The sequence below is a fragment of the Orussus abietinus genome, unplaced genomic scaffold (genome assembly GCF_000612105.2).
Source record: "Orussus abietinus isolate OABI.00-Male unplaced genomic scaffold, Oabi_2.0 scaffold1, whole genome shotgun sequence".
In the NCBI taxonomy this organism is placed as follows: domain Eukaryota; kingdom Metazoa; phylum Arthropoda; class Insecta; order Hymenoptera; family Orussidae; genus Orussus; species Orussus abietinus.
Genome location: NW_019396017.1, coordinates 1 through 18,946, shown reverse-complemented (window position 1 = coordinate 18,946; position 18,946 = coordinate 1). Strand labels below are relative to the sequence as shown.

The 18,946-nt window shown below is 40.6% G+C and overlaps 5 protein-coding genes across 10 annotated transcripts; 1 reads left to right on the top strand and 4 right to left on the bottom strand.

The window, feature by feature from the left end:
* Positions 1-83: 83 nt before the first annotated feature.
* LOC105698092 (tubulin polyglutamylase TTLL13) lies at positions 84-7,211 on the bottom strand. 4 transcript variants are annotated; one of them, XM_012422030.1, is made up of 12 exons: positions 6,739-7,211; positions 6,079-6,668; positions 5,907-5,964; positions 5,474-5,782; positions 4,954-5,110; positions 4,782-4,882; positions 4,577-4,705; positions 4,274-4,499; positions 3,985-4,166; positions 3,652-3,871; positions 3,061-3,261; positions 84-2,811 (listed from the first exon to the last, which is right to left on the bottom strand). In XM_012422030.1, the coding sequence occupies exons 2-12, from the start codon at positions 6,362-6,364 to the stop codon at positions 2,353-2,355; spliced, it is 2,328 nt and encodes a 775-aa protein (XP_012277453.1). In that variant the 5' UTR covers positions 6,365-6,668; positions 6,739-7,211; the 3' UTR covers positions 84-2,352. The 4 variants fall into 4 exon arrangements, with proteins under 4 accessions (XP_012277453.1, XP_012277451.1, XP_012277454.1 ...); XM_012422028.1 differs by having other exon boundaries at positions 6,748-7,211; XM_012422031.2 differs by lacking the exon at positions 6,739-7,211 and having other exon boundaries at positions 5,907-5,953; positions 6,079-6,223.
* A 39-nt stretch (positions 7,212-7,250) lies between these two features.
* LOC105698094 (D-aspartate oxidase) lies at positions 7,251-9,049 on the bottom strand. The gene is made up of 7 exons (XM_012422034.1): positions 8,752-9,049; positions 8,353-8,565; positions 8,050-8,275; positions 7,890-7,957; positions 7,662-7,779; positions 7,498-7,599; positions 7,251-7,410 (listed from the first exon to the last, which is right to left on the bottom strand). Exons 1-7 carry the CDS (start codon positions 8,934-8,936, stop codon positions 7,294-7,296), a joined length of 1,029 nt encoding a protein of 342 aa, XP_012277457.1. The 5' UTR covers positions 8,937-9,049; the 3' UTR covers positions 7,251-7,293.
* Positions 9,050-11,590: 2,541 nt separating this feature from the next.
* LOC105697928 (probable 39S ribosomal protein L24, mitochondrial) lies at positions 11,591-12,975 on the bottom strand. The gene is made up of 5 exons (XM_012421670.1): positions 12,742-12,975; positions 12,472-12,654; positions 12,198-12,400; positions 11,934-12,120; positions 11,591-11,797 (listed from the first exon to the last, which is right to left on the bottom strand). The coding sequence occupies exons 1-5, from the start codon at positions 12,835-12,837 to the stop codon at positions 11,711-11,713; spliced, it is 756 nt and encodes a 251-aa protein (XP_012277093.1). The 5' UTR covers positions 12,838-12,975; the 3' UTR covers positions 11,591-11,710.
* Positions 12,976-13,704: 729 nt separating this feature from the next.
* LOC105698179 (ero1-like protein) lies at positions 13,705-17,239 on the top strand. Its single transcript, XM_012422204.2, has 8 exons — positions 13,705-14,133; positions 14,306-14,509; positions 14,647-14,804; positions 14,923-15,108; positions 15,184-15,230; positions 15,301-15,652; positions 15,766-16,059; positions 16,146-17,239. Exons 1-8 carry the CDS (start codon positions 14,005-14,007, stop codon positions 16,195-16,197), a joined length of 1,422 nt encoding a protein of 473 aa, XP_012277627.1. The 5' UTR covers positions 13,705-14,004; the 3' UTR covers positions 16,198-17,239.
* A 136-nt stretch (positions 17,240-17,375) lies between these two features.
* On the bottom strand, positions 17,376-18,568 carry LOC105698180 (ribonuclease kappa-B). Of its 3 annotated transcripts, none has more exons than XM_012422206.2 (3): positions 18,342-18,568; positions 18,109-18,217; positions 17,376-17,994 (listed from the first exon to the last, which is right to left on the bottom strand). In XM_012422206.2, exons 2-3 carry the CDS (start codon positions 18,175-18,177, stop codon positions 17,770-17,772), a joined length of 294 nt encoding a protein of 97 aa, XP_012277629.1. In that variant the 5' UTR covers positions 18,178-18,217; positions 18,342-18,568; the 3' UTR covers positions 17,376-17,769. The 3 variants fall into 3 exon arrangements, with proteins under 3 accessions (XP_012277629.1, XP_012277630.1, XP_012277628.1); XM_012422207.2 differs by having other exon boundaries at positions 18,109-18,214; XM_012422205.2 differs by having other exon boundaries at positions 18,109-18,241; positions 18,342-18,567.
* Between the last annotated feature and the right edge of the window lie 378 nt (positions 18,569-18,946).

The following is an 18,946-nucleotide window of genomic DNA, read 5'->3' as shown; positions in this document are numbered from 1 at the left end:
GTTAATTTTCAAGTGATTTCTTTTATCACAGGCGTTGAAGATACGGTAACGCGTACACGCAGTCTCTCCTGACAAATCATTGGTACCTGCGTAATGGATGTTGTGTACAAGAAGACATTTTGATCCCCGTACGTTTAATAGATTCGCACTTTGATAAGTAATCCGCGAGGAGATATGAAGCAAAACCTGTACCTTGGATTTTAAAGACCTGAATAAGAATATTCTGGGAAGGACATTTACATTATTATAGTTAAGTTCCCCGTATCTCGTAAGGACTTTGATGGAGGAGGAGCCAGCTATCGTAACATTCATAACCATACCTTCGTGTACATATTAAATAACGAACATTGGATTACACGGATTCGGGGGCTGGGCTGGAATAAAACGCATAATTCTGGCGTAAGGAATACGAGGAAGGAAAATAATGAGAAAAATACCAAAGCTTCATCTCGAGGGGACTTGTAAATAGCACGGAGGTCCATCGCGCGTCCACTCGTTGATTACATTTCGGATAGGTTTACACGGCGATAATCATACTCCTCATAGCAATGCAATTTGTAATCCTGGCGACGATATCGAGGATGCGCAGCCCCGAAATCCTAAAACACGGTACCGAGTCATATTAGCCATCGCGGTACGTCTCCCTTAGGTAATGATTTTCATCTAGACGGAAGGAAACGTGTAACCTTTTGAAATTCACATTTGTAAATTTCGCATGCATACATTTACGCCTCTTATATTTTCATTAACGACACGAGGTCGCGACACGTAGCCGGAATTGGTGGGTCGATTTTGCGATGCAGGATAATCGGGTCCTCGAGGTACATCATTTTTAATCGCAACTTCCAACGGCGTGCACCTTTTCAATCCCGTTCGCCGGCGGCCTGGATCAAAGGGGTGACCTGTCGGATTAATCCTGGATCTTGTACAGAATTCTAAGAGGGGAAGAAATAATTAAAAAGAAACAAAAACATAAATAATGCACCGGCCGGAACGCGACGCTCGCGACGAGTACTTGCATCGAGGCATTTTACGCATGTAAAGCACTGTTACACGCCCTAATCTCTGCGATTACAGCGAGACCTATAAAGCTCGACTCACGACAAATTGTTAATAGTTTATTTTTTATCATGTGAATACAAAAGTCTATATATATATAAATATATATCAGCAATAAAACGTTGTTATACCATTATAGATCGTCATGTATGCATTTACTTTATGTACATAAAGGTGGACAGGCAAAAATTCGGACGCGCTCCTGTGTTACGTGTCGTTCGACGAGGCTCTCGCAATTCGTAGAGGAAAGCATAGTTGGTATTCACGTGGACAATGGCGACGCTTTTATTCGAGATAATTCTCCAGATTCTCTGGGAGAATATTCCGAGCGCGATACGTAGGGAACCGCGCGCAGTGGAATAACCAGGAGAGATTTTTTACACGGTGCGGCAGGTCGGAGAAAGCTCGTTCGTTTGCTTCTTGGTGTAACTTTTTCTACTACCGTCTCTCTCTCTTAGCCGTATCTCCGTTTTCTTAGCGTTTTTCATACCGTACAACGATGCAAGTATTGGTCGGCACGCGAACGATACTCGACGCTCGAGTCGAGGAGGAGGACCTTACGTTTATGTATATTTTAAGCATCTATTGTACACAAAGGCATCTATATAAAAGGAACGATCGCTTCTGTTAAATATGTATAAATCTTATTTGGATATATACCGCCGAGGCGACGGTGCAACGACCGATCGAGTGCACGGTTTATTTGCGGGTGTAATATAATAGATATTTTTTCCATTCTAAGCCGACGTTGAAGTGCCTTTTATCCTCCACCGATTCTTACTCTTCATCCGTTGAAGTCGATCGACTTTTCCTCAGCTACCACCTACTTTAATTAATGTCCTAGGCGGCGTATCAGGTTCGAAACAGGGCGAAGCTTGATCAGCTCTCTTGACTAATTTTCAAAATCAGGCAATTCCTCCCGAATACCGTCTTGGTCGTTCACGTTCTGCCATCGATCCAAAATTTGCCGCGAATTTTCGGCCCTATCTGGACCAGCCTGCAAACACCTGCGAGCCAAACCTAAAACCTCGAAAGCAATTAGACCCTTAGTTTAGATATCTTGATTAATTCGACATATCTCTGCAAGTAACCACTCGGGTCCAAGCTTCGACCGATGCGGTCTGAGGTTTTCTTCCATCTCCAAAAAATCGCGCATCGATCGAAGACCGGGGACACCCGTAGGACTCACGTTTCGCACCAGTCCGAGAAACTCGCAGAGGGTCGCGAATCCATGAAGAGAGGCAAAGTGAGGTAAAGGGATCATCGACGTTCCACCAGATCTGGATACCGGGACTAAAACGGTTTTCCTAGGACCTCGTTCAGCTGGAGAGTGTTCGTCTTCAGGGTGGAGTGACCATTTACCAGGGAGTCGTACTTGGCCGTGACGTGGGTGGCCGCGGATTGCCGAAGACCTTGCTGAAGACCTTGCTGAAGACCTTGCCGAAAACCTTGCCGAAGAGTCCGCTGGTTCTCAGAGAGAGCGGCCAGGTTTCGATTCGCACCGATCACCGCTCGTGAAAGCTCGTCGACGTAGCCGACTTTACCGTAGAGTCCGTACTTCTTCTCGTCGGCGGACCTTAGGGTGCCGTTCCTCTTCATGGCCAGGTAGACCTGCTCGAGAAGGCCGTAACTTCTGACCAGCAGGTCTCTCTGGGCCAGCGCGGCAATGCGTTCCCTCTCTTCGGCCTCGCATATCATCTCGGGGGAGAAAGAGCGAGGAAGGTTGTCCACGCTCACCGGGTCCATTTTCATCTGCCAATAAACGTCAATTCCGAGTGACTATTTGGCCCCAGAGATGGGACCTTGGCGCGTGTAGCTGGAAGCAGCGAGAGATAGACAACGGAAAGGGAAGCTCTCGTCGACCTGACGTGATTTGTGGCGAATTTCTGGACGAGGTCGATGGAGCTTCGCGGTCTTAAGTAAAAGTCGAGCCAATCGGCAGGGCCGATCGAGTTTCCCGGTCTTAAGCTAAGGTCGAACTGATCAGCGAGGTCGGTGAACCTTCGAGGACTTCGGGACCACGGGGGTGAAGGCAACAGGAGCCGACTGCAAGCTCCTCCTCGGGGCTGTCGCAACCTTGTTCCCCGAGTGGCTGGAAACGGCGGAGTTCTGCTTCTTCGCGGGACCAGGACTCTCAGGACGCGCCCTCTGATCGCTCCACTTCCCCAGGATCTTCTTGGCCTCCTGCTCCCGCTGCTTCGACTGAAACATGAATTCCTGACTGGATCTTTTCGTATCCTGAAAATTTTCACCCGGAGTTAGGTCTCCACTCTGTGAAAACGGCATCGTCTCTACAAGTGTCACAACAATCCATTACTCGTGGCCGGCCAAACTGTACTTAACTCGCGTGCTACAAGATTAAACAATTAACACTATTTCAAGAGGGAAGAATAGGGTTCTACATAAATAAATAACAAAAAGTGGTTATTTCAACCATTAGCCACCAACCATTAAGTAAAGTGAAGTAAAGTTAACGTAGAATTTTTAGAAATTTTTAAAATGAATCCTTTAAATTTCTTCTTTAGGGCGACAGCGACCTTTTTAAAGTCAACTTAGAGCCGGGTGGCTCCCAGGTGAGGTGACAATTCTCACCTCGGCCCCTTCTCGCTGGATTTTCGCCGCTTCTTCCCGAGCCCTCGACGCGGCCGTCTCTTGGAACATGGAGGTGCAGTTCTGCTTGAAGAAGACATTGAACTTGTAACTGTTCGGTCCCGGGTAGACTTTCCTGAAGTTACCCATGTGCTCGTCCTCCCACTTGTGCTGCATCTGTATCGGGTCCGACTCCGGCCTCTCGCCGTTGCTTTCATTGGAGCTGTCCGGAATCATTGCAACATTGAACTCGACCATCGAATCGGAGGTCCCCTTAGGAGGATCGTTATCGAGCGGTCGATTTAAGAACGGGTATCGGCAAACCATTTTCCTTACCCGGGGTCCTTCGGAGCGATTCCCTGCAGCAGTCTCTCTCTGACCCGTTTTCTGTCCTCCTCTATAATCTTCTTCTTGTCGCACTGTTGCAAGTTCAATATCTCGAAGGTATCCATCAGGAGAGCTTCCTTCACGTCCTTGTCTATCTGCGCGTCCGTGTGAAAACTCGGCGAGTGGTTAACCTGGTATTCGTCGAATATGCTAATTAATACGCGCCAAGTACTCGCCCGGTCGCCGATTGTCTATCCGATAATGCGCTTTTTTCCCCGATAATTAGTACAGAATGCACCTCCAAAAGGTACGGCTTTAACTTCCAGTCGAGGAGAATGTCGAACCCCAGGAGCTCGAAACATGCGTATGTCATGTCGTGTGTCGCAAAACATGTGTGATAACTGTGCTTCAGGATCGGATAAGCCGCCAGGATCGTCTTTATGATGATCTCGTCGATCCTCGTCCATAGGGCCTCCACGTTCACGTCCTTCATTTTCAGCCACTTGTTCAGGGTGGATATTTTCCTGGACAGTGAATTACCATAGCGTTATCTTTCTACTCGGATTTAATTTAATTTATTGTAAATAAATTGTAAACCTACCGTTTGCTCCCCGCTTCGTCGTCCACCACGTACATTCGACTGTGCTTGTTCACGGCGTAATTGGTCAAGTGCATGAACACGTTCGATGTATTGTGCCCCGTGGGTTCCTTGTATCTACTGGTCGCGAATCTGAAGAGAATTGATTTATCGAGGGCTATCTTCGGAAAGTAACGATACGGTTACGGTATAAACGCGGAATGATTACCTTGCGAGGCCATCGTTGTACACGAAGATCCTTAGGGGGTCGCATGACGTTATCAGGGTATATACCCGAAGATCGAACTTGAAGCCGTCGATTAAGTAAGGCTGTGGACAATGAAATCAAAAGCTGAGGCTTAATTCTATTAATTATCGCTGTATTTGGAATCGACACGCACTCTGGAGACGTAAACTTGACAGATCATGCGGTCGTAGGGTTTGACATCTTTCAAATGCTTTGTCAAGTATATCCCTCGACCTTGGCAGCCCGTGTCTGGTTTAATGATGAACGTTTTCGAGCGTTTCAATTTTGCATAAGCAATCGCGTCTCCATGGCTGGGGGAAAAAATTGAAATTTCGGTAATAACGTGACGCGAAAGTGGTTTCAAAGAGATCTCGTTTGTGCAACTTTTCGTTTACGAAACGTTTTACGACGTGAATATGGAGGCTATAAGGTAGGTCATGACACCCATGAAATTTCGATTTTCGTAAAAAATATTAAAAAGTCTAAAGAAATTAAAAAAAATTGAAATTTCATAGGGAACAGGATCTTCTTTATAGCCTCTATACTTGTATCCATAAAGTTTGACACTATTTGGTACACCCAATTTGCAGAAAAATGTCGTAAACGATTGATTCTTCAGACGTTATTTTCACATCCACTTCAGAAGCTGGAAAGAGTTTCCGCCAAAGACTTACTCCGCGGGAAGACACCAGGTTTTCGGGAAGAAATTGTAATCCTTTGGGAACATCTTGAGCATACGATTCAAGTTCCTCGCGAGCAAGTCCTTCCTGCATATTTCGGTCATCCCGGGGAAGTGGTTGATCTTCTGGAACCTCTTCATCTCCTTCGCCCTCTCGACGCTGATGCTCAGGTCGGTCCAATAGAGGTTCCAGCTACTGTCTTCGGTGACCTCCCTCATGCCGTAACGCGCGGCCACTCTTCTAACCACCTCGTACTTACAGTTGATCGTACAGATTGTTAAAAGTCTGTCAAGAAACAACCGACTGTAAACGAATTGAACCGACTTTAGTAGAGGAACGAGAGAGGAGCGACGAGATTTCTTATTTGCGGTCATGGTCGGTCACCGTTCCCAACCAGTTGGCAACTTCTTCGCGCAAAGAGCTCTACCTTCGCTTCTTCCTCCTTGGCCCGCCGAAATTCGAATCCGCCTCCACCTGTGGAACACCTGAAAATTTTAAGAACACTTGGGAGCCGTAAATCTGGAGGACTGAAAAATTTCGATCGGTACGATCGGAGATCCGTAAAAAAATCTGCCGCTCCAAAAGAATTAAGGAACTACCTTTATCCTCGCCGGCGCAGATTGTCGTCGCTGGGTCCGCGATGGGGGGATCATTTTTTCCAGGATCGCCTTGACTTTTCTCGGCCTCTCGAACCACGTCCGAGGGGGTTTCGGACACGACCTGGTTTCTATACTCGGGAATGACGGGCTTGGTCGATCGTTGCTCGATCGCGATGTCCGACTCACTGCTGTCTCCGCTGCCTAAAAGTTCCTCCCTCGGCCGATCGTCCTTGTAGAGTTTGCGCAGGACTATCAGAGGACGTTTGTTACCTCCGGTGACGTTCATGATCGCTTGGCATTATCCTTGGGGTTTTCGACACTTGCCGGAAAAGGGACCTGCTTTTCGTCGTTGTCAACCTCGTCGGCGCATCTCCTCCTCTCGGAGATCAACTCGGATGGAGTCCTCGAACGAGGCCCGGCGAATCGGTCATCGATGACTTTAATTTGTCACAACACCCGAAAACTCCTGCGAAATTGCGGGTCATTAATGTCTTGCGGTTCCTTACTTCAGAAATAATTTATCCGGTTTTCGGTCCGAGCGCGGGCCTCGCTTCAATTGTCATTTCGGCATCGACGTCTCTGATCAGGTGCTGGAAAAGGAAGGCTTTGAATTTGGCACCTCGATATTACGCGATGCGAATGAACATTTTCAGGATATACCTTAATTACCTGGGAGATGATTGTTTTCGTAGGCTTGATTGGGGTTCTAAGTATGACGCGTTCTTCTTCTTCCGGGTCTCTCGCAGGTCCGAAAATGTGCCACCCTCCAGGGTTTCAACTCCGGCGACCCTTGTCTAAGTACTACTAACTCTTCGGGATGCAATTCGGAAATGTGCGGTTTATAATTAGATTTTATCGACCGTGTTAAGTAATTACACGGAATGCGGAGGGTCAAGGAGCAAGCATTAGAATAGACCCAGGTGCCTAGTACAGGGGGACATTTTGATCTCCGACTCTTGCCTCGTTACGACTAATTATATGCACGAATCCATTACGGTCCTTGAAAGTTATTACGCGGGGCAGCGGACAATGCCACTTTTCCGACGTGCACTGTCTTAGGGTTAGTTACTTAGAAAACGGATAATGGTCTGATAAATAATGTGGCAAATGGAAGCGCAGAGTAAGTCCCGGTTCGCAAAATAGCCTCTTTAAAGATACAGTACCCGATTATATTGGAAATGCAATTGACATAAGGATTTATTACCGACCGATTGATTACAACTTCGAGTTGAATACATTATTCTGTATTTTCCTTACGATCTCGACGACGTCCAAGGCGCATCCCCAACTCAAAGTCACTCCACTTCCCCCGTGCCCGTAATTGTGTACAATCTGCCGATTAAAGTCAGGAAACGGAATTACATTTAAACGATAAAAACTTCTCTTATGATTCATGTCTCGAAATTTATGTCTCATTACCACACATTTTAGGCCATTCACAATCCGTGGGTTTTCAACTTCTAAACGTACTTGCTGTCTTCCAGGCCTGAGACCTACCCATTGCGTCAGAACTTTGCTTTTCTATAATTAATAAAGAACTATGTTTAAGTAAAAGTCTAATCGGTACAATTTGCCATAATCACCCGTAATGAGCGTTCCATTCGGCAGCACCCTTCGTAGATAAACCGCGAATCGGTTTCACGAACTTTCGTGTCGTAATCTCCTTCCTGATGAGTGCCACCCAGAATTACGAAGTCGATGCTATGTTAAAAAAGGAACATGTTTTATGAGTACCATAAAACCATACAAAGTATAACGCTTTACAGACACTTGGAACAAAAATTGCATCGAAATGTAAGAATAAGTCATACTTTGGAATTATGTAATTTCCATCGTCGTCGTCGACGATGTAAGTGTGAAACATCCATGGAGCATCGACCTAAGAAAAGGTTCATACAAAGTGAATACATTTTCTATGGAAATCTCGCTTTAGTAGGTAACTTAGATGTCATGAACGAGCTGGTAATTTACTTTAATGATCTGTCCTCTGACAGGAACGACGCTGGAATCATTTGCGAGTTTTTGAGCCCCAAGGCCGCTGCAATTTATTACTATCCGATATCCTTCAAGGAATAGTTCATCCAAGTGTTCTACTTTCCTTTTCACCACCTTACCTCCCAATGATTTGAACTTTTTTAATAGCCAGGGCAGCATCTTTGCCGGCTCGCAAGTGAATGTTAGGAACTGCCAACCGCCGCTAATATGGGAGTAGATAAAGAAAGCGATTTTTATAGAGCTAGTACTTATCAACCTTTGAAGCAAAGGTATTCTCACGTGTAACGTGCTTTATGCTCCTCATTTAATTCCCGCAGTTGTTCAGAAGTCAGTTCTTGAATGCCGTAAACGTTCGAGGCCCATTTTGGCTCTGGATATTTCTTGACACTGCTGGTGAGTCTTGTCACAGGGATTAGACAGACTCCAGCTTCCGACGCGAACTTCGATGTCCAAAATGTCTGCAGCCACTCATGGGTCCTCCCTGACCAACGTCTATTATTTAAAATAAAAATTTACTCCGCGTCGGATCAGGGAAAAATTCTTCACCGTGGAAACTGTCGTCACTTCGATCATTTTCACGTCTAATAATATGTTTCTTTCAGTCAAGATGTGGTCTGGTCTGATCTAGTCTAATCGGTCGTAGCGTAATCCTAGATAAACCAAAATATTAACTCTTACAAAATGTCCTCTTCCGACGTGTCCTTAAGGATGTAAGGACCCCAAAGTCCTGCACTGCCGTCGCCCGTTGTACCTGGGGTAAAAACGTCCGCAAAAATTGTTACGTCAATTTGCGGAAAAGCTTCCTTAACCGCGAGAGCCGTCGTCACTCCTATAATTCCAGCACCCACCACCGCCACCTCCATTTTCAAAACGATTATTAGACTCTTTCGAATCGTCGCAAAGACTCGTCAACTCGCAATTCACATTTTGCAGACTTGCTGCGGAATTGTAGCCGTGTTACATGCGAAGTGCTGGGTCACGCGATAGGCTCCCGCGCAGCTGATAACGCGCTCGAATGCTCCACCTTATCACTGGAGACCCTTTTAAATTGGGAATCAACGACCTCGCTCTATGACTATCGACTGCTCAGACGAAAGATCTGTAGACATGTGTTGGATGACGCGTCTAAACTCGACTATTAGATCATTATTATAATATTAATACTTAGATAAGTCTACATATCTAGAGCCTAAGCATATTCCTAAGAAACTCGCCCCAAAACTAGCTCCCTGCCCTTACTTATCCTTATCTTTATCCACAATGAATCCACGAACTGCCCCGAAACCTTCGATCAGAAAACATCTCATGATTTCCCCAATTAACTAAGAAAGCCAGATTAATTCATGCATTTTCCTAGAAAACTGATTATTTCCTACCCAAAACCCTCGACGAATCACTGGAGAGAATTGTGTTCTTGCGTTAACAAAAAGAGTAGATTTTCACGTAGAGAATAGAACATAACAGAGAATAGTATCGAACGGAGCAGATTGCTCTAGAAACGTCGAACTACCGCCTAAGGTCCTTACCGGATTCAAAGTTGTAAAGCTGTTGAAAATAAAAGCAATTTTATCGCTTCAACACATGCAGGATAAATTACTTAATATTCGGAGTAATGGCGGCCACGGCGTGTCTCAACGATGTCGTCTTTCTCGCGTCGATCTGCAGAAATGCACGTTCTTTTTAAAGAAAAACTGACCATGACACCATGGGGAGTTACTTTTTAGAAAGTTATCTAGGAGCGAGGCGAAAGTTACACTAATCGCTGTAAGATGCATTGACGACTTCGCATATTTCTAGCATAATGCCCGGTACATAACACGGCTGTTATGCTAGAATATGGGGATCGTCAAACTCTAAGGAGAAGACCCCGGCGAACTGTAGTACATCCTTGATGGTTATTTCGTGACACGTAAGCGATAAACTGAGCATAGTACTTTTTCGGAATTTTTACAAAAGTCTTATACTCTGCTTACCGATAGCGTGACACGCGGATAAGGCCTTGCGGATTTTAATCGCGGAAATCTGAAAACTTAGTTCAAGCGATATTAGCTCCTCCGCCCTTTCCCTGTTTTGTCTTGGAATAAATTCCCCTTGGTATTGTTTCCCGTTAATGCAGTATGATAGACACGATAAAACACGTTAACGCAACTCTGATTAATCACTTGCAGCCCAGGTAAACGACTGCAGAGAGCATCGGAATTTCAACGTGGACGAGCCGACGCGAGTCAAACTACTGATTTGCACCTCTCGCAGTGACCGGACGGAGTCTGTTGTGTAAACTATAAGATACCGAATATTTATTTACAGATCAAGTCCGTTCTTTAGACATAATATAGACCACAGGAGAGATAAAGGGTAAGGCTAACGTAATCGCTGCCGCTGTATCTCTCCTGCACTCGGTTTAATATTTTCGACCTAGCTTAACGAGTGGCACTGCCGCGATCTGAATAACTACTTAGTGAAAAGATTTCTTAACAAATTAAACAAAGTCAGTCAAACAATTCACTTACCAGCAGGATCTATGATAAGGTCTTTTGATCAGCATTTCTACCAAACTGTGGCATATCAACACTCGCGCCGATAAGAAATAAAAATTGCGCGATAAAAGTGCCTAGTAGGAACTAATAATTTTCGATATGGAGATTGTACGAGCAATGTTTAATACGTTGTTAAGTAAGGACTATCGTGTACGATAAATATTAATGTTGAGCGTGCGAATCGATGTTAAGGAAGCAGCGGCTACCTTAAATAGCTTCAGTGGTTGCATTAGCAGCGCCTTTTTTCTCCACCACGGCTATTGTCATTCGAGTGTGGTTGAAAGGAGTAGACGCGTGTATTTGCGAAAGGAATGGATAGAGTTACAAGAATAAAATTTATATCTTCAGGACACTGCCGACACTTCGGCGAAATTGAATTAGCGATACTCGACTGCTACCATGAAAGATGTTCCTTAGATTTTGTTCAAACGCAGCTAGAAGAATAATAGGAAAATAATTTACTGAGTTATTTTTTATCGTCGACTTGTTTACAGTATACGGATTAAATCATTCTTTAAGTAATTTATTAGTACTTGAGCAAACTAATACGGTGTATGCTATTTTCTGCTGTAATTTATTATTTAGTGTCCCATTAAGTTGTATTGAATAATTGATCGCTAGGGTGGTCATCACATCGCAAATCGGACGACCGTTTCAGATAACCGACACCCATGCAAGTTGGAAATATTACCCAATCCAAACATCGAGTATCGAAATGCTGAGTAGAATGCGTAATTATAATCTCGAAGGATCGTATGTGCTATCATTTTATTTATAGGACATTCCTTTCCGGTTAATCGTTCATTGCTATCTGTATCTATTGAATGCTCATAATCATTATATACTGGACAAACAAATGTTATACTTTCAAAATTATGCTGATTTTATTCCTTCATTTCTATCTAAATAAATTAGAAGTATCCTAACTTTCATTCATCTATATAAACAATTAATTGATTAAATGAAAACTACCATAAAGATATTGTATGTGCATTGTCAATTTTTATTTCTTCATGTAAGTACTTAAATTATAAAATTATCCATGAATGCGTGACCAGAAAGTATTCTTTTTAACTATAACTAATTTGTATTAAAAAATTCTAATACCAATAAGTTGGTTTCCTGTGACGCTCTTCTTTTATTCCCATCTTGTCCATTAAGTCCATTTCAAAAGTTTTTAAACTGGGCTGAAATGTGTCAAACAAGTGATTACTATGATTATGATAAATTAAGAGAACATTACATAATTGACCAGATTATTTAAGTATATGAATTATTATCGCAAATAATTTATAAGTAACATTTAGTTTTTGGGCCATATACCTTAAATGTAATTTTTGTAATTTCTTTGGGGTGTGTATCCTTATCATTGAGTTTGTAAAGCCGAGGAGTCTTGTAATCTATCGTTTCTTGATTCATTATTGGTATTGGTATTATTCTACCAGTTCGAGTAGATACTCGTACTCGTACTCCTGCATTATCATATTTCCATTCGATGTCAGTTGCTTGCCTAAAATCATTCAAGGTTAAATAAAATTATACAATCTTTCTAAAGTATTCAAATTTACAAAAAGCTTTAATACTTACAGGTCACTTGGATCCACCAGTTTAACCCCAGTTGTAACTAATAATGGCGTTTCAAATTTAACTAGCATTCCTGGAAATTCTTTGATTTTCCCTACACGTTTCAGAACTGTATTAAGACCTTCCACTATTACCCAGTTCCTCTCCTGAAAGATCATTTTGACAATTCCCTGCTTTCCTTTGTCATGTCCTACTAATACCTCAACCTATAATTTGAAGCGGTATTTAATAAAATAGTTGCATGACTCAGTATTATGCATCAATATGATAAGGTTACCCGATCACCACGGAAAAAGTTCCAATCCTTCAAAGGTTCGACGTGAACAAACTTGCGTCGCTCATGCTGTTTGTTTTGTTGACGGAATTCTTGGGTCCATGGACGGTTTGTTGTAAAACGGAAGTCTGTCTTTTCTATCGTACGGGGAAGATACTGTGGCCCTTTTGGAGTTCTCCAATAGACCTGCATCACAATTGTATAAGTTACAACTTCGCGGATGTTATGTTGACTTTTAATTGGAATAACAATTTTGGTAAAACATCAACGTACCTGTTCAGTGACGCGTTTTATGTAACTATCCGGTAAATTAGAATACTTTTTGGAAAGTTCACCCATACGGGAGAGCAATGTTGCGTAAAGTCTCATATTTCTTGTTTCAAGTTTTATGCTATAAACTTAACTTTGTCTCAACCTTCATCAATTATCTTTATTATAGGATTGGAACTTTCGAACTTTTTATGTATTTGAGGTTATCTTGTTATTTGCCGGACCCAAGGATATGGATATCCATAGAAGGACATACTCGGCACAAAGTATTCACGTGGAATTTATAGGTAGCTCATACATATATACATACCCGATTCATTTCAGCAGCGGGACAAAGGATGAAGTGCCATCTCTGATTAAACCCAATTACTTATGCGGCATCTCAAGAATGTGACGTCACTGACATGTATGTACATACAGTTCCTTCATCGTATTTCTACATTGTTAAATGAATTCAATTTATTAGTGTTTTACGGTCTCTACGATAACTGTAGTTCTATCTTTAAATTTTAGGACTATAATAAAGACTGTAATGAAATCGACAGACACAATACGAGTGTATTAGATCTTATCTAGTTAAGTATTACAAGAAAATGTTTATCACGTATACTTTCGGATATATAAAATCACCCTTTTCATTTCCTATATGTTTGTCCTATATCTTTTGTCGCATTTCTTGAATCGGTAAATACCGGTAAGAAATAAATGGATGAATAGATAACTTCGATAAAAAAACTTGGTAGAGTTTCGAGCCAAATGCATTTGAAAGAGAATTTTAAACACGACATTGTATCATGAGTGATTCGTCAGTGGGTAATGTCGGAACCTGTTATGCCACAAGGAGCATGTCTATAATAATTGTGGAATAGTTTTGATAGAAAGCCGTTAGGCGATAACAGACATTAGGAATTTGTCGTTAGCTGCGAAACATAGAGCATGGGCACTCTTTACTACATTCTACTAACAACGAGCTGAAACGAGCCACGCGTTTTCCGTATGTTGGGCGGATTAATGACGTTATCGTCAAATTGGAGTTTTCGATTAACAGAGGCCCCTGGTTTACGTGGGCAGTGACGGCTTATCTGCTATTATCGTCTGCGATAAAGTCGTGATGGTACCGTTCGGTTATTGCGATTATTTTTTAATGACTGCGTGTAGCACGTAGTGCTTCCCAATGAGGCTGACAGTTGACAGTTCGAGAATCGTTGCCTGACAGTCTTATCAGCGACCAATTAATGCAGAAGGGACAGTGTCAGTGGTTTCCTCATGTCAATAATGAAACACTGTGGTATAATGTCATGCAGCATGGTCCTGCCGATGTTGCTCTTTTCTTCCCTAGTAAATGGTAACTACTTTAATGTAAATACCGAAGGAAATGACCAGTGCTTTTGTAAGGTATGTATTACAAAAACAATAAATTAGATAAAGTACTTTATTTTAGATCTATATCTAGATTGTAAAATTAGTCACCCTCGACATATTGTTTCAAAGTCACAGCTGTATCATGTCAACGTGTCTTGCCTAGGAAAAATCATTTTATAACGCTTTGTAAATTGTTTGATTACAGCTCAAAGGATCTATCGACGATTGCAGTTGTAATGTCGACACAGTGGACTATTTCAATAACATGAGGATCTATCCTAGGCTTCAGAGCCTCCTAGTCAAAGATTACTTCAGATTTTACAAGGTTAATCTTAAGCAAGAGTGTCCGTTTTGGGCAGATGACAGTAAATGCGCAATCAGATATTGCCATATACAACCTTGTGACGATGTAAATTAATATCACTTTTTAAATATAGAATAGCTCAAATAAGGATTGATAATAGTATATTAAGATAAACTTCAATGTTTCATGGATGTACTTGAACGATAATATTAAATATTAATATCGATTGTTATTATTTACAGGATGACATTCCTCCAGGACTGAAAGGAGATGTTTCAGGGCACAGCCACTTTAACGAAAGCCCTGCGGATAAATACAACATGGCAGCGCAATTAACATCCTGCGAGCAAACGGCTCACGATCATAATATAGAGCTCGGTTACTTGAATACCACAATTAGGTGATCATCTATGGCTTTGATGGAAGTTAGATCATTAGTTGACATTAACAATATGACGTTATGTACAATTCCTACCATGTGTTCCTGTCATTAAATATAAAGTAATTGTTATTTTCAGTTCTGAGAATTACAAAGGATTTGAACTCTGGCAACAGCACGACAATGCTCAGGATAATTTTTGTGTACAGGAATCAAGTGAGGGAGAATATGTGGACCTATTACTTAACCCTGAAAGATATACAGGCTATAAAGGACATAGTGCCCATAGGATATGGAGAAGTATATATATGGAAAACTGTTTCAGGTAATTCTGCTTTGTTCTATCTGAAACAGTATATGACTTGTACATGCTTTTTCTAATTGCAATATGTAATTTTAGACCAGAAAATTCTCCAAATAATTTTATTCAGTCATCAAAAGTAAACGGTAAGATTCTTTTCAAATGAATGCTAAACATTAATTATTATATGTTATAAGTCACGTGGTTATTTTCCAGGAATGTGCTTAGAGAAGAGAGTATTTTATAGAGTCATATCTGGCTTACACGCTAGCATCAACATACATTTATGTTCGAAATATTTACTGTCATCAAAAGACGGCCTTGATTTAGTATGCGATAGTGCTCAATGGGGTCCTAATTTGAAAGAATTACAAAAACGATTTGCACCTGAGGCAACTGGAGGTGAAGGACCTAACTGGTTAAAAAATTTGTACTTCGTTTACTTGCTTGAATTGCGCGCTCTTGCCAAGGCTGCTCCATATTTAGAAAGAGAGGAATATTATACTGGTAACGAAAGTGACGATGAAGATACAAGACTGGCAATTAAAGATATCCTACAAGTTATTAAGTAAGTATTATGAGCTATTATGTTTATAATATTTTTAACGTTTTATTAATGTATACCAGGGTTCTTCAATATTTTATGAATTTATGTTTATAATTCCAATGCGTGCATTTCAGATCATTTCCTGACCACTTCAATGAAAGTGTTATGTTCAATGGTGGAGTGCAAGCACAATTATTGAAAGAGGAATTTAGACAACACTTCAGAAATATATCCCGTATCATGGACTGTGTAGGGTGTGATAAATGCAAATTATGGGGAAAATTACAAATTCAAGGATTAGGTACAGCACTGAACATCTTGTTCTCAGGAAAGTTCGATAAGTGGGTACCTTCGCTAAATCATTTTTCAAAGAGGCAATTCTTTTTGGAGAGAACTGAAATAGTAGCCCTTATCAACGCTTTTGGAAGGTGAGATAATTTTTATCAACATAGAATATTATAATTATAGTAATTGAATAAATTATATTGTCATTGTGTATGTATTTATGTTGCAGATTGTCAGAAAGTATATTTGAACTGGACAAATTCCGCCAGATGATGAGATAGTGGAATCTTAGTTAGGTAATTTATACCATCTTCAAGTACCACTACATATACACATCACATAGTTTAACTTAGTTTGTTGTAAGGAATAAGGAATTTATTTTTATTGGGTGGCGGTTACCGTACACACTTTATTGCTTTTATTTGTTATTCAATTTCACAGTGAAATTGCAATGAAAATTATTTATATGTCGTTCAGTTAGTATTAATTAAAAACTAACGAAGGATTATATTTTCCGACTATAAGAAGGAAGCCACATGGGTCGATCCAATTGATGAAGCTTAAATGCCTCTTTATATTCAACTAATCAAGTAATTACCTCAATTGTTGTGTTTCACTCTTTATTGCGATTTCACAACCAAGTTTATAGATCTAACTATCTGTGATAACTATTTTCTCAATAACGGATTTCTATGTAATGTGTGCAGTATGACTTTGGCAGAAAGTTGGCGTGTATACTTTAAAAAATATTTATCTTTGGAACCTTTATTTTACATACCATAAACAATTGAAGACACGTTCAATATTTTGAAACCTACCATTTTCATTGCAATGAAGAGAGATTATTATAATATATGTAGAAATCATTCATCTGACTCACAATACATATACACATCTGAAGTATCAAATGCCAAGTACTTGTTTCTCTACTAGATGGTATTTTGAACATGTGGAACTTTTATAAAAGTATCTGATTTTCTAAAATTCATTGAAATGTTTGCCTGGGTTATCTTCAAAAGTAATATTTTGAAATATTAATACATATTACATACACTAGTTTTAATCCATTTTCCCATGCAATTTGACATATATAGAAGAATGTTTATGTATTCTATATACAAAGTGTTTGTACACATAAATATTTATAGTGAATCAGCTCGTATTTATTCTCAAAATAAATGTAATTTATACAATACTTTCTACAAGCATTCGAGAAGTCGTAACTCATTTCATAGAATATTTTTTGAAGTTAAACTGGAAAGATATGTATCGTGCACCTTATTATGTACTGTTGTAATTTATTATAAAAATGGTGAACTGTAAGAGTCATTATTTCCTTCCTATCCATATAATTAAAAATGATTAAATTTAATTAAATGGAATTAGAATTCTTAGATTCGTGGCATTTATTATAACGAATTCATACATGGGTAAATCGGGGAATAATACTGTAATGGGATATGATTCAAACAATTTATTTCACAACAAAATGTGTTTATATTATTCTTAACTCCATTAACGTTATGGTCGCGAGTAATGCCAGATCAGTTTTGTATTAACTTCAAAATTTATTTCATACAACCAAAAAAGATAGATTTCCTCAAAACTATTTTAAGCAATGATTTCTGAAGTGAATTCAACATTTCCCGTTACCACTATTTCATCACTATTTGAACCGAAGTAAACCAATTAATATTTTATTGAGTACCGTTACAAGATCTGTTGTATACAATTTTTAAATACTCAACAAAATGAAATGTAAAAAGAAATTATGAAACTTGTTAGAACCTTCGAATGTTAACTGTACATCATTGAAGGTAAACACCAACTTATCATTGCTACAAATAATACTATTAAACACTAAGCGAAGATCGAGAATTTACGTAAAACTGGTGTCCAGAGAACAGGAATGTTAAAACGTATATGCACGCAGCAATCCAACAGTTGTAAGCATTTTGTGTGTACCCTCTGTCAGCTTCCGTGTAAAACTCGTCTTTGGTTTCGAAGACTTTGCCTTCTAACGGTAGATCCTCTACCAGAGCAACGCTTCTTACATAAAAGAACACTCCCATAAAGAGCTGTAAGATTACGATACACAATTAATACTTAAGCATACCAGATTATGCTACGAAACAAAGTACAGGTATATTCGTTAACTAAAATGAACCGTAACAATATATAAGTATATTTACAAGTTGGATGATTCCCCAAACGGAGAGTACCAATCCGCAGAGGGCATATTTAGGGCCACAGATTTTCATCCTGTATATTGTTTCTTACACCGTCCTTCAGCGAGTGCTACTTGAATAAAACATACAACTTATCCTGGAAGAGTTATTAAATATTTCCCGCTAAATAAAAATCCATCAAGTGATACATAGATACGCCCAGACTGATCACATGATTAAAATCAGTAGTCAGGTACCTGATTGTGCTGGTGCGAAGTCAATTTCGCAAATAATTTAAGAAATTGACACTGTATATGATATTATAAAGAAAAATATCTGATATATTCAATTATAAATCCTTTTCCGCGGCATAGGGAAATATTCTACTGTGCTTCTTGACTGCTTCTGTCAGCTGACTTCAACCACTAATATTCAAGACAAGTTGATAACGGCACCTGCGCTGACCTGCGCATTCAATGAGACATCGTGTGTTCATATTGCGAATCGACCACGGTCTTTAGGGCGCTATCTCATGAAACGCTTTACTTTTCGCTTGCCAGCCAATCAGAAGACTCCTTTTCGAGTATCACCTTTTACTGGTCTAGTCGTTTTGGACTGCATTGGATGCATTTGGAAATGCCTTCCATGACAGCTATTGGGAACAGAGATGAATTGGAAGATTTTTCACGGGAAGGGTCGCACGATCAGAGATGAGTTGGGAGATTGCTCACGGGCAGGGTCGCGCGATCGCACCGTGTGCTGCCCTCTGATTTCGTACGTTAGCTTTCACCGTTTTTTGCCCCCAAGGGCGGCGCAACGAATTTCTGGTAGGGGCCCGCGCAATCGCGATGGCTGTGCCATC